We start from the raw sequence: 13,221 nt of genomic DNA, 5'->3' as shown, positions 1-13,221 counted from the left end.
TATTCTGTTACACCAAATACACAAAATAATGATCTTTAAAATAGCATCATATGACCCCTTTAAGACATGTAGCTTGAAGCCTATTTCAGAGAAACCGATACTTATCACCAATGACACCCACACATACAAGGAAGAACGATTTTGTGTTCAGTATTTCCCCTTCCGCCGTATTTGATTTTTTTGCTTTGAAACAATAATAATAGGAAACTGGTACATTTGCAAGACATCAGTAACTTTAGTATCATGCATAGTGTGTACCACAAGTTTATTAGTTTGTACCGAGCTTGAATAATAAGCACTACCGTTCAAACATTTGGGGTCAGTAAGGTTTTTTTCTTTATTTTTAAATTAATACTTTTATTTAGCAGTGATGCATTAAATTCATCAAAGAGACAGTAAAGACATTTGTAATCTTACAAAGGATTTTTACCTAAATTCTGTTCATTTGAACTTTCTATTTATCAAAGAACATGAAAAAAAAATCATCACAGGTTCCACAAATATTTTAAGCAGTTGATGATAAGAAATATTTCTAGAGCAGCAATTCAGCATATTAGAATGATTTCTGAAGCATTATGTGACTCTGAAGACTGGAGTAATGATGCTGAAAATTCAGCTTTGCCAACACAGGAATAAATTTTAAAATATATTAAAATAGAAAACAGATGTTTTAAGTTGTAATAATATTTTACAATACTACTGTTTTTACTGTATTTTTGATCAAATATATGCAGCTTTGGTGAGCATAAGAGACTTCATTCAAAAACACAAAAATCTTACTACAACTTTTGAAAGGTAATGTTTCTCTTTGAAAGGAGAGCTGCAATATTACAAACAAGCCAAGATCTTAAATGCTAAAAAACAAATTATATATTTTTTCATCCACTTTCCAGATAAATATTGTTAATATTGGTACAGTTGCAACTGAAATCCAGAGCGCTGTAGCTGACAATGTCCTAGCAACTAGTGTCATGGCAACACTGCTGGCACCAGATGGCATGTAAGTATCCATTAATAACATTCACACACACAAACGCATGTAAATACATGCAAACACACATATGCACTATACACTATATACACATGTCATAATGTCTCTATTTTTCTCTGTCTTCTCTGACTGATGCAGGTACTTCCCATATGAGGAGGATAATCATCGGTTAGTACGAGAGATTGGCAACGTAACAGATGGTGTTGAGATCACCTTCCAGTTTGCAGTCAGACCAGAAAAAGTTGAAAGTAAGCACAAAATATACAGTGCAATCAAAAGAAAATGAAGCATTAGAGAAAAGAAACCACATGGAACTGTTTTTTTCATACTCACCCTCATGTTGTTCCAAATCTGTTTACTGTTTTTTTTTTTTTTTGTTAGAGAAAAAAAACCACATGGAACTGTTTTTTTCATACTCCCCCTCATGTTGTTCCAAATCTGTTTACTGTTTTTTTTTTTTTTTGTATGGAACACAAAATGTAGAACTTTTTGTGTATCTTTAAATGTGTTTTCAGGTTTCCAACAACGGGACCGTGTCCCTTTTCAGCTGCAGCTGAGTTTCAAGACTCGAGATTTGCAGAAAGTGACGAGAGTCATCACTCAACAGAAACGAGTCACCATCAGCAGGCAAACCACTCAAAATACTACACAATAACAGCAAACACCCTCCAGATCTACAGCTCATGACAACATATATATAAAACAACCTTCCTTTCTCCATCTCTTTGTCTTGTTCCGTGTGTGTAGCTGGGTGTGGGCAGGCAGTTTAAATATGTCCATATTGGGCGTTCACTGTGCCCAGCTGTGTGCCAGGCTGACTATGGAGGGCCGAGTACAGGAAGCACAGAGACAACTCAGAGCTCAACAGGACCTTCTCAAAGACATCAGGTACAGCAAACTTCTCCAGACGGCTCTCTGCTACATCATGTGTGTATGTATAAAATACGTCTCTCTCAATGTTTATCTTACAGTCAACAGAAGCCGAGTCCTAAAGAAGAGAGTATCTATGGGAACTGGATTAGTACCATGAGTATGATCTGTGAAGACCTCACCACTGTCAACAAGGTCTGAATACACCCTCAACCATCCAAATAATAGTATATGTAAATTATTTCATTTTATTTTTGAATGTAATGAATTTTCAGCAGTCATTACTTCAGGCTTCTTCAGTGTCAAAAACATTTCTTATTATTATCAGTGCTGAAAATAGCTGTGCTGCTTAATGTTTTTGTGGACTGTGATAAATTTTTTCAGGATTCTTTGATGAATAGAATGTACAATGTAAAAATAAACAGCATTTATTTAGATTTTTGTGTAACTTTATACATGTCTTTACTGTCACTTTTATTATAAACGTTTTTTTCACTTTTATTTATTATTATATACTGTAAATAAATATAATTATTTCTGAAGTATCAGGCAACACGGAAGACTGGATTAATGGCTGCTGAAAATTCAGCTTTGCCATTAGAGAAACAAATGACATTTTAATAAAAAGCTGTTATTTTAGCATTTCACAACATTGCATTTATTTGATCAAAATACAGTAAAAGCAGTAGTCTTCGTGAGCATAAGAGACTTCTTAAAAATCTTAATTATTCCAAAAATTCCAAACGGTATATAATCATTAATATTTAAGCCATTAAAACATTATAGAATATTTAACTAATCAGTATGTTGTGCTAGTCAAATATGAATACATATGAAACAAGTTTTATTTGATGAATAAGTTTTATAAATAACAAATTAAAACTATATCAAAAATAGACACTTTAGCAGAGCATTTATCAAGCATTGTCATTGTTTACTTCATTCAGCATACCACAGTCAAGATAGACACACTCTCACATGCTTGTAGACATGTGTCAGTGATTGTCTTTAACATTCAACATGTTTTGAAATCTGCTCAGCTCCAAAAGTGCACCAAACCATATTAGCATTATAGATGAATCATTGTGACTAAATAAGCATGACACACTTTTAGTCTAAACAGAACACAACAGAAACTGACGCCAAACAAGCATCCCGAACATCTTCCACTGCGGTGAGTTAAAGATCTCCCACACTTTATATAACAGAGAAAATCTGGGATTCAAAATGTAATTGAACACCCGGATGTACTTTTTAGGATTTTGAAAAAATGTTATGCATAAAATGAACAAATCATGCTTAGATATCATGGATCATCACATCACTTTTTTCTCCTCCAGAGTCTCTCAGATGCGGCGGCCAAGGTGGTCTACCAAATGAAGAGAGCGAAGAGCGTGAGCGGAAAGGGACAGAGAGTTGCCATGATGGAGAACTGAGCTCAGATGCCATCAAGACTTGTGAGCAGTCGTTTTAAGTGTCATGTAGGCTGCTATATCAATCTCAAACTATGGACAATGAATACTGCTTGGAATATATGCAATATAAAATATATGCAAACTATGAGTTGATAACCTAGTATCCAGCTGGTGAGCTGCTTTCAGAATCAGAAAGAGCTTTATCAATCTCAAACTATGGACAATGAATACTGCTTGGAATATATGCGATATAAAATATATGCAAACTATGAGTTGATAACCTAGTATCCAGCTGGTGAGCTGCTTTCAGAATCAGAAAGAGCTTTATTGCCAAGTGTGCTTACACACACAAGGAATTTGTCTTGGTAACAGAAGCTTCCAGTGCACAGACAAAAAAAAGTGAATAAAAATAAATGTGTAAAAGCAACACACAATAGGCAAAGAGACAGTAAACAGTATATTGTATGTACAGATGTGCTATATACAAATTATGCAAGGGAATGTGGATAGATGTATGGATAGAAGTATAGATAGTTGGGTCTTGCACAGTGGGGAGAACATTTAACTGTTCATGAGGTATATGGCCTGAGGGAAGAAACTTTTCTTATGTCTGGCTGTTTTGGTGCTCAGTGCTCTGTAGCGCTGGTTTGTGCATTATAGACATTTTTGCACGAGTAACATATTTGACATACATTTTCAATTGTGTAAATGGATGTCAAATTACCAGCTTAATTGGATACTAGGGACTGTATTAATAAATATAATGCAATCAAATAAAACATGTTTTATAGAAATCACAGACTGATTCTCTTTACTCTTTCTACTTACATCACCTTAAAACTGTCAGTCTTCAGATTATTTTATAATGTATGCCGATTTAAGGGATAAACACTGGTAAAAGTATGTCTACAAGTTGAGAGAAATGGTGAGAACTGGTTAGAACCAACTTTAGTGAGGTACGTGACAAAAATGCCCTGATCAATTGCACTCTTTGTGTTCTTTCTTATCTCTCTCTCTCTTTCCCTAATGTTAATGGCAGATGTAGAGTAGCGTTTGACTTTTGAAATACCATTCATGAAATTAAGCGATTCTATCTGTCTCTCTACAGATGGTATGTACCTTGTGTCACCATCTGGTTCTCCCTTACAACAACAACCTTTAATTCAGCCGTATTCAGTCATGATCAGGCCCAGATCTCTTTAGAATTGCAGGTTTTGCAGCTCTATCTCCTAGTGTTATTTATTTATTATTTATTCATTCTTTCATTTATTTATAATTTTTTTTATTTTTGTTTTTATTTTTTTATTATATTCCAGCTACAAATAAGCATGTTGTGCTGTCATCTCAGTTTAACATTTTTTTTTACAATATTCAAATCCATTTAACAGAATTCCACCATTTACTCCCAAAAAGAAAATGAAAAAAAAATAAATAAAAAAAAAATACAATTTTTCTGACTTTTAGCAATGACTTTTATTCTACTAGTGTCATTTTTTGTAGTTCATCATATAAACATTTCATTCATATTAGCAGATTAACTTTTTTTCTTAATTTTGAGCAGTATTGAATCAAATGAAATCTTTGCAGATTGTGTCTGGGTTTGGTCATGATCATTGTCAGTATTAGTTACATCAAAATGTAAACTACTTATGTTTCTGCATGATTTATTTGACCAAACCTGACACTGAAGTGTGTCTGAAACAAGCATGTAATCTTGCTCGGAATCTCATCAGACAGGTTTGAACTCACTGTCTGGGAGAAAGAGAGGGGTGAGAGAGAAAGAGCTGAGGAAGGAGGGGCAGATCAGTCAACCAAAAGCAAACCACATGTAAGATTTTCAGTCATACCTGTAAAACTGAACCGTCAGGATACAACACGAGCACATAATGAGAGACCACCGGATAAAGAAAAGGTAATTTTATTTTTAGACAATTTTATGACTGTTAACATATTTGGCGTTATGCATGTAAGTCAAAAACTGTTATAAAAGATATAGTTCATACTTAATCATAGTTAAAGAAGTATTTTTACAAAAAAAATTGTTGACACTTAAGCCACACATAAAAATGAATGAATGTCGTTAATCAGACCATGAATGAAACCAAGTATTTATTTAAAAGAAAGATAACACAAGCACACCTCTCAAGCAAATCATTTTTTTTTTTAAGTTGTAAAAAGGGACAAAACCTATTTTACCACTTGTGAAACTTGGTTCATAGACACTGGTGAAGCACACTGTGAACCTGAGGGAACTGACTTCATACATCTGCTAAAAATCATGGGCCAGCTGGTTAAAAGTCACTGGAAAAAAATAGCTAAAAAAAGGTTTGTTTGAGAAAATGGTTCATTTGTTAGTAGATGTTACTTGGTTTGGTATTTTGTTTTTATTCAATGACATTCTGGAGTTTTAAGTGCGCCACTGACATAATAGTAGAACTGACTGGTTGCATTTGTGTGTGTTTGTTCATTTGTTTCCTGCGTTCAAATGCGTTCAAGTCATGTCGGATAGATCGTATTTACGAGTTGAACGCACATGAACGCCACCATAAAGTGGTTATTATGAGTGTGAAACTCGAAATTTTCTTTAAGCCCCGAGTTTCCGAGTTGGGGGCGTGTCAATGAGAAACATGGCGGAATCGATGGATGCAACGCCTGTAGTTGATGGTAAATTTTACTGCATGTCTGACAGAGGGAGACCGAGAGATTGCCAAAGTAAAACATAAATCACAATACTTATAGGTATTAAGCAGTGACATTGTTGTAAGCTTTTTGAATGTGGCAGGACTGTAATATAACAATTAATAACAAGTTTTTATGCGATACAGATTAAAGTGGCTTCATAAATTACTTTTTAAAAATATTTAAAACACAAAACACACCTGATGCAAATTCTTTGCTCTTCATTTTCTATAAGCAGAGTTAACAGACCCTGTTGTATTTTCTTGTAATTTATTAAAAGAAGGTACACCGCCATCTTGTGCCGACTAAACTGACTTGAACGCACCTGACGTCGTAATTAGGACTTGTCAACTCGTAATTACGAACGTCGCAGGAGGACTTGAACGCAGCATAAGATAATTGGCAGCTAAGGAAGGAACATACCACTGAAGAAGACAGATCTAAAACGTGATAAGTGCTCTTACACAACATGTGCACACTTTAGCCAGTAGTGCCTCATTCCAGTGTGAAACTGCTGATTAGAGGTGAGAACACCATTTTCTTAATCTGTCAAATTTAGTGAGATTTACAAAACATTTGAAATCATCTCAATTAAACTAACCCTGATCCTGGACTATTACTACAAACATTCACTGATCCAGTAATTCTACGTCTGTGAATATTGACAACTGAACAATTGTACAACCGTATTTGACCTTATATACTGTGTTTGATTATGTTGCTTGCATATTGGTTCTAGTTTTAGTACTTGCTTCTATTCTCACAGCTTTCTTATTGACACAAGGTGTTGATGATATTCTACTTGTATGTTTGCTGTTGAGTCTAAAATGAAATAAAATAAAACATATATTTGTTTTTATTTCAGCCATTTGCGATTACAATATTTCTAATTTTCATTTAGTAACCTGATGTACTAAAATAACCAAAACGAAAACTGACATCTTTACATTTCCTTTCATTTTTGCATTTTTCCCTCATTGTCATCTCTAATCTTGCCATTTTTCCTTGTCTCCTCTGTATTTTTTGCCGTCCCTCTGCACAGCCATGCCATTCTTGCGAAGCTTCCTGTCTGAAGAGCAGCTGCTGTGCTCCATCTGCTTAGATGTGTTTGACAATCCGGTGTCCACGCCATGCGGCCACAGCTTCTGTATGACCTGCATCGGCCACTACTGGGACTCAGTGAAGCACTGTCAGTGCCCCCTCTGCAAGCAGACCTTCAAGAGAAAGCCCGATCTCTACATTAATCGAACTCTCCGAGAGATCACTGAACAGTTCAAGCGCATGAAGGGAAACCCGGGGGCCTCTGGAGGGGACGGGGCAGATAGAGACGCTGAGGAAGGGGGAACAACACAAGAGCCAGTTGGTAGTACACTTAGGCCAGGCCAACTTCCAGGTTATCTTCTTGAGGAAATGAAGCAGAGACTCACACGGCACAGGGCACACCGCAACTCTCTGGCCTCTCAGAATGAAACGTGGTCTGAACAAATTGAACAAACACTAAACACTGATAGTACTAGTGACACCCAGCCACCTGGTTTTGCCAGACAGGTGTCCCTGCGAAGGTATACCTTGAGTGGGGCGGCAGATGCCGTGAAAGTCCCCCTTTGTCCAAAACATCACCGAAACCTGGAGCTGTTCTGTCGATCTGATCTGGAATGTATTTGTGTTGCGTGTGGACAAACGGAACACCAGTCACATGACATCACATGTGCCGAGAAAGAGTGGCAGAGTCATAAGGTAGGATGAAATGAAGAATAAGTTACAACTGACAGAAAATCTCTAAAAGCCTTCACATCTAAACCAAAAAAGTGGCCCCAAAAACTATTATTACTTAATTTCATTGTATTAGATTAAAATAAATCAAATATCAAAGTTGCATTTGCAAACAAATCAATTAGATTTTCTGAGTTTTAGCAATGACTTTTAACTACTGTCACTAAGTGTACTGTAGTTCATCAATAACTGGTTACCTGAATAAAATAAAATACAATTGAAATTTAAAAATAAATTAAAATCTTGTTTGAAAAGTGTGCTTGTGCTATTGATCTTTAAAACAAAACAATAAAATAAAATCTTGTTTAAAAAGTGTGCTTGTGCTATTGGTCTTTAAAACAAAACAATAAAATAAAATCTTGTTTAAAAAGTGTGCTTGTGCTATTGGTCTTTAAAACAAAACAATAAAATAAAAACAAATAATGTTTGAAAAGTGTGCTTGTGCTATTGATCTTTAAAACAAAACAATAAACAAACAAATAAAGAAAGTAAAAAATCAATGTGTTTGTGTTATAAATAAAACATTTAAAAACATTACAAATAAAAATAAAACACAAAACAGCAGAATAGTAAGGTATGATAAAGTAACAACTGGTACTGACAAAAAAAAAATCTGTAAATCCCCTACATCAATACCCTTCAGTATCTATACAGTGGCCCCAAATAATATTATTACTTAAGTCACCTTACAAATATGTGAATTTCATTGTATTAGATATCAATTAAATTAAATATCAAAGTGCACAAACAAATGAACTAACTTTTCTGAGTTTTAGCAATGACTTTTCACCAACTGGTTCATTACATTAACTGGGTTTTGATAAGACGAATCTGTCCAAATACCTTTTGTCTTAATTTTAAACAGTATAAATTCTTTGTTTGAAAAGTGTGCATATGCTATCAATCTTATAAAATAGAATACAATATAAAATAACAAAATAAAGCAAAAGATAAAAAAACAAATACAAATATATAAACAGATAATAAATAAATAAATAAATGTAAAATGTATTGTTTTTGTGCTTGTTTTGTAAACAAACAAATGAAAATGAAACTTTGTTTGAAAATTGTGCTTGTGCTATCAATCTTTAAAATAAATAAATAAATAAATGTAACAATTCTTGTTTGAAAGGTATGCTTGTGCTATCAATATTTAAAATAAAGATAATAATAAAAAATTCCACTTGATTTGATTTTGTTAGCTAATCCAATGGTGTTCAAACACTTTCAGAAAAAAACTGCAAAATTGTTACCTTCAGGGGTACAATGTTGCATTACCACCATGCATTGACTGGTAAAATCTGGGGCGCTTCCTGTTGCATCATTTCCTGTTTTCTTTCACACAGATGAAGATTGCTATCACAGAGAACGAGATACAGGAGATGACCAAGCAGAGGATGGAGAAAGTGGAGGAGATCAAACAATCACTAGTTGATATCAAAGTGAGTAACGCAGTAGCTTCACTTGTTTTCTTCATCCTACAACATCAAAAAATCCCCAAAGTCTTGGAGAAAAGTGAACAGCTACGGGTTTAATGTCAACTGATATTATAACAAGTACTGGACCTTGATGAAAACCTTGCTTAGACATCTTCCTTCATCCTTGCTTCTGCTTCCCCCTGTGCTCCAGATGCTGTCAGAGCATGAGGTGCAGCGCAGCATGCAGCTGTTTGGAGCTTTGATAAGCTCCCTCGAGCGCAGTCAGGCAGGGCTGCTGGAAGTGACTGAGATAAACCGTCGCTCAGCAGAGCACCAGGCTGAGCTCATGATCAGAGAGCTGGAGCAGGAGATCACAGAACTGAGGAGGAGAAGCACAGCTCTTGCTAAACTGGCCCAGACTGAAAATTACATCACCGGACTGAAGGTCTGTAATGTGTCAAGAAAACATACTCATACCTTTGGCATCAGATTTCATCTGAGTAATAGACTCTCCAGTTCTTCCATCTTTTCGGTTTCTTCTCTTCTACTGTTACAAATTTGTATTATTTTTATTTATATATTTGTTTAAGAATATATAGATTTTAATATAGAATGTATAATATACTGAACACCTTTCTTTATCTATTTGCCAGTGGAGTTAAAAATGCTATTAGACATTTTACAATGGGAGCAGTCAATGAACAACTGGCAAATTATGACTATAGAGAGAAAATAAGCATGACTTGACAAACAAGTTCAAAAATTGCTCCTGGTCTTCTCCAACAGGGCTACTCTGACGTCAGCACTCCCAAGACAATGAAAGACTGGACGGGTATCTCACTGACCTGTGACCTTGGAACTAAAACAATTTATACCTCTGTCTGTCAGCTACTGGAACAGTTTAAGGAGGAGCTTCAGAAAGTACCACCTGCCTTCTGTGAGTGACACCTGTCAAACACTACACTACAGTGCCATCAAGTGGCAGATGGAGAAGTTACTTCATGCGCTTTGCCTCTTTCAGTTGACATAGTTTCTTTCTGCTCTAGGCCTCTCTGTGTCCGCTAACCAATCACCTGTGAAGTCACACCCAAGTAAGACTTCTGTTGGCAAGTGTTCGTCTTACCATGATTCATTATATAACTATGGATCTAGAATTACGAAATGCATTTTTAAACTTCATCTTTTCAATAACGATCTTATTTCAATGTTTTGCAGAAGTGAAGAGAATGCAGGAATATTCAGGTATGTGTTAGAGATGGCATTTTATTGCTTTTATTGCAGTGTATATATAAGCAGGTGCTATAAAGTTTTTTTTTTTCTCAAGAGTTGCTAACAGCTTTGCCCTGTTATGGATAAAGTCCTAAATAGTTGAGATAAGTTTATTGATTGTTAATACTTGCACATCACATCTGCATCCCTTGAAGGCCATAAGAACTTCAGTTTGTTCTTGTGCAAGTAGTTTTTGACTTGAATGTTTTTGAGCATTTGGGAACTTGTCAAGCAGTATGACACACTATACTTCATCAAAAACTATATTAAAAAGCATTTTTCTAATTTGCTCAGTAATTTATCATTTTATTCAATTAATTATTATGCACATGGATTTATATGCCATTATGGTAATTGAGAGAAATCATATATTTCTGTGCATTATACTTTCTAAACTAAACAAATAGGATATATAGTAATTATTTTAACTTTTTACACCAGTGGATGTGACCCTGGACTCCAACACTGCTCATCCACGTCTCATCCTATCAGAAGACAAGAAGAAGGTGTGGTGTGGTGAAAGGCACCAACAAGTTCCCAACAACCGTGAGCGCTTCGACCGTGTAGTCTGTGTCCTGGGCTGCAAGGGATTCACCAGTGGCCGACACTACTGGGAGGTGGAGGTGGATGGAAAGACTGACTGGGACCTGGGAGTGGCGAGTCATTCCTGCAACAGGAAGGGTAAGATCACAGTCAGCCCCAGCAACGGCTACTGGTTTCTTAGCTTGCGGGACAAGAACAACTATGCCTTCAGGACTGAGCCTTCTACTGCCCTACCCCTCAGCCTGAAACCTCAGAAGATAGGGCTGTTTGTGGACTACGAAAAAGGCCAAGTGTCCTTTTATAATGTGGATGCAAAGATGCACATCTACACGTTTATGGACAACTTCTCTGAGACCATTTACCCATTTTTCAGTCCCTGTACCAACAAAACAGGCAAAAATGATGCTCCGCTGGTGATCACGCCTGTCCTTATGGACTGAACAGTGAAATAGAAACATTTTATGAGCAAGCATCTTGTCCAAAATGTTGTGGACTTTTCCTTTTTTTGCCTTGTAAATGATTTGTCTGCTGCCATATTGGCACTTAATTTTCAATGATAACACAGAGAAATTTCACTAGGATGACCATATGTCCCCTCTTTCCGGGTTTTGGCTTTGTTTTCCTATTGACATGCTCTCCACAGTCGTCATACATTATATTTTATGCAGATTTGCATTGCTTTGTCCATTCAATGTAGATCCAAGCCATTTTGATAATGATTATTATACAATGCTTGTACGCTATTGGTCAAACTACTTTTCAGTCATTACCTTCAGCAAATATAAAACATAAGAAAACAGAGCCAAATCCCAGACATTTTAGGCAATTTAAAAATCCTAGCCAGGACATGTCTGGGAAAAAGAGAATGCATGTTAACTCTACTTTCACTGCTAAAAGTCTTTTTATACCAGCAAATGTGCAAATTTCCCTTATTACATTAACATAACACCAAAATCAACGGTAGTTTTTAATTAATCTTCTCTTCAGGATGGAAAGACTAAAATAATACAGTATATGTTTCTTAAACAAGACTGCACTGCAATCCACTATGAATAACAGCAAATAGTCATTACTTTTCAGGCATTGGAGAGAAAATGTATACTTTTAATACAAGATGAATATTAGTAAATCCATGTTGTTTTGTTTGTAGATTTGCTTCGTTCACTGTTGCATGCCTATACAGTTCATGTGGCCTATTTTGAAATGTAGCCTATAATTCTCTCACACTCCACTTTAAAGTTTCTGTTAAGATGAGTGTACTTGAACATGATTAAATAAACGTTGCCGTGTCAGATGGCAAGTTACTGCAGGTAATTTCTCTCTTTATAACATCCCACCCTTTCTCTCTCTTTCATATATCTAGTACCAAGACTGGGCCCTATTTCCCAACAGTGGAGTGAGACTAAAGTTATGCTGCTTACACTTACATAATACATTACAACCACACTGTGTCTGTTAATGACACTGTAATCAACACTAACTGTATTTACATTGTTGTTTTAACGCTATAGGTAACTCCCAAACCAAATCCTAACGGTATTTTCTCTCTGTACATCGTTCGTGTTGAAGCATGTCAAAAGTAACTGTCGGACTCGGAAAGAAAATACCCGAGGGCTCACTGGAGTCGGCGAGGATGCGTTTCCTCAACGCGCCGCCAGGTGGCAGACCGACTGATTTCATAACTGCACTTTTGTTCCTAACGTGAAGCAAACACGTGGTTACATTCGTCTTCGCCATAGCCAAACTGTCCTTTATGACTTATTGGCAAATAAAACTACATATAAAGCAAACTTCACAGATGTCTACCTGTTTATCCTTGCCAAGAGATGCCACTGTCAATCTGTTAAACTGATCCATATAGAACATATACAGAAGACTGAGGCTTGTTGTCAAGCATTGAAGTTGTCACAACAGCAATATCTCAGTATCTATATGATGTTCTTCTATATGATATGATGTTCTATGTGTGTTTTATATAATCGTTTTACTATTTAAATTTGACTGAAATGCTTGTAATAGAATGCTTAATGGCAGTTTCCATGCCACACTATATGCAAATGTGGGCAGTAATATAGGAAATGTTTTTTGTTGCCAAGACTAAGGTATTTTCTATTCAGAAATTGACTTCCTACAGTAAACACAGAAAGATAATTATTCACTGGAGTACAAAATTGTGACATCTAGCTCCCTGAATGCCTTATTCATCAACATGCACTGATCATTAGGCTATTTTTTTTTTTTTTTTTTTTTCAAAAAATCATTA

General features: G+C 35.7%; 2 protein-coding genes across 8 annotated transcripts in view; both read left to right on the top strand.

Moving 5' to 3' along the window:
- The window catches only part of LOC107675486 (uncharacterized), a 16,813-nt gene extending 12,776 nt beyond the window's left edge, over positions 1 to 4,037 (top strand). The window contains exons 9-15 of the mRNA XM_016469846.1: positions 870 to 1,000; positions 1,130 to 1,239; positions 1,507 to 1,618; positions 1,739 to 1,879; positions 1,963 to 2,056; positions 2,985 to 3,035; positions 3,202 to 4,037. Coding sequence (XP_016325332.1) covers positions 870 to 1,000; positions 1,130 to 1,239; positions 1,507 to 1,618; positions 1,739 to 1,879; positions 1,963 to 2,056; positions 2,985 to 3,035; positions 3,202 to 3,297 — 735 coding nt within the window. The 3' untranslated portion in view covers positions 3,298 to 4,037. The remainder of the gene's footprint in view (positions 1 to 869; positions 1,001 to 1,129; positions 1,240 to 1,506; positions 1,619 to 1,738; positions 1,880 to 1,962; positions 2,057 to 2,984; positions 3,036 to 3,201) is intronic.
- Positions 4,038 to 5,125: 1,088 nt separating this feature from the next.
- On the top strand, positions 5,126 to 12,763 carry LOC107675504 (E3 ubiquitin-protein ligase TRIM39). 7 transcript variants are annotated; one of them, XM_016469885.1, is made up of 10 exons: positions 6,331 to 6,479; positions 6,998 to 7,692; positions 9,075 to 9,170; positions 9,358 to 9,591; positions 9,933 to 10,083; positions 10,193 to 10,252; positions 10,362 to 10,388; positions 10,857 to 11,096; positions 12,322 to 12,354; positions 12,470 to 12,763. In XM_016469885.1, exons 2-10 carry the CDS (start codon positions 7,000 to 7,002, stop codon positions 12,490 to 12,492), a joined length of 1,557 nt encoding a protein of 518 aa, XP_016325371.1. In that variant the 5' UTR covers positions 6,331 to 6,479; positions 6,998 to 6,999; the 3' UTR covers positions 12,493 to 12,763. The 7 variants fall into 7 exon arrangements, with proteins under 7 accessions (XP_016325368.1, XP_016325371.1, XP_016325370.1 ...); XM_016469884.1 differs by having other exon boundaries at positions 12,322 to 12,366; XM_016469886.1 differs by lacking the exon at positions 12,322 to 12,354.
- Positions 12,764 to 13,221: the final 458 nt, after the last annotated feature.

The sequence above is a fragment of the Sinocyclocheilus anshuiensis genome, unplaced genomic scaffold (assembly GCF_001515605.1).
Source record: "Sinocyclocheilus anshuiensis isolate Anshui unplaced genomic scaffold, SAMN03320099.WGS_v1.1 scaffold1968, whole genome shotgun sequence".
NCBI classification, from domain to species: domain Eukaryota; kingdom Metazoa; phylum Chordata; class Actinopteri; order Cypriniformes; family Cyprinidae; genus Sinocyclocheilus; species Sinocyclocheilus anshuiensis.
The sequence above is the reverse complement of the archived record's forward strand: the minus strand, read 5'-3'. Positions and strand labels throughout refer to the sequence as shown.

Bases quoted from the DNA above. Each gene is read 5' to 3' on its own strand.
- LOC107675504 (XM_016469882.1), top strand. From the start codon at position 7,000: ATGCCATTCTTGCGAAGCTTCCTGTCTGAAGAGCAGCTGCTGTGCTCC. The intron at 10,084-10,192 runs GTGAGTGACACC...TTTCTGCTCTAG, and splicing joins GAAAGTACCACCTGCCTTCT to GCCTCTCTGTGTCCGCTAAC. The intron at 10,253-10,361 runs GCAAGTGTTCGT...AATGTTTTGCAG, and splicing joins CCCAAGTAAGACTTCTGTTG to AAGTGAAGAGAATGCAGGAA.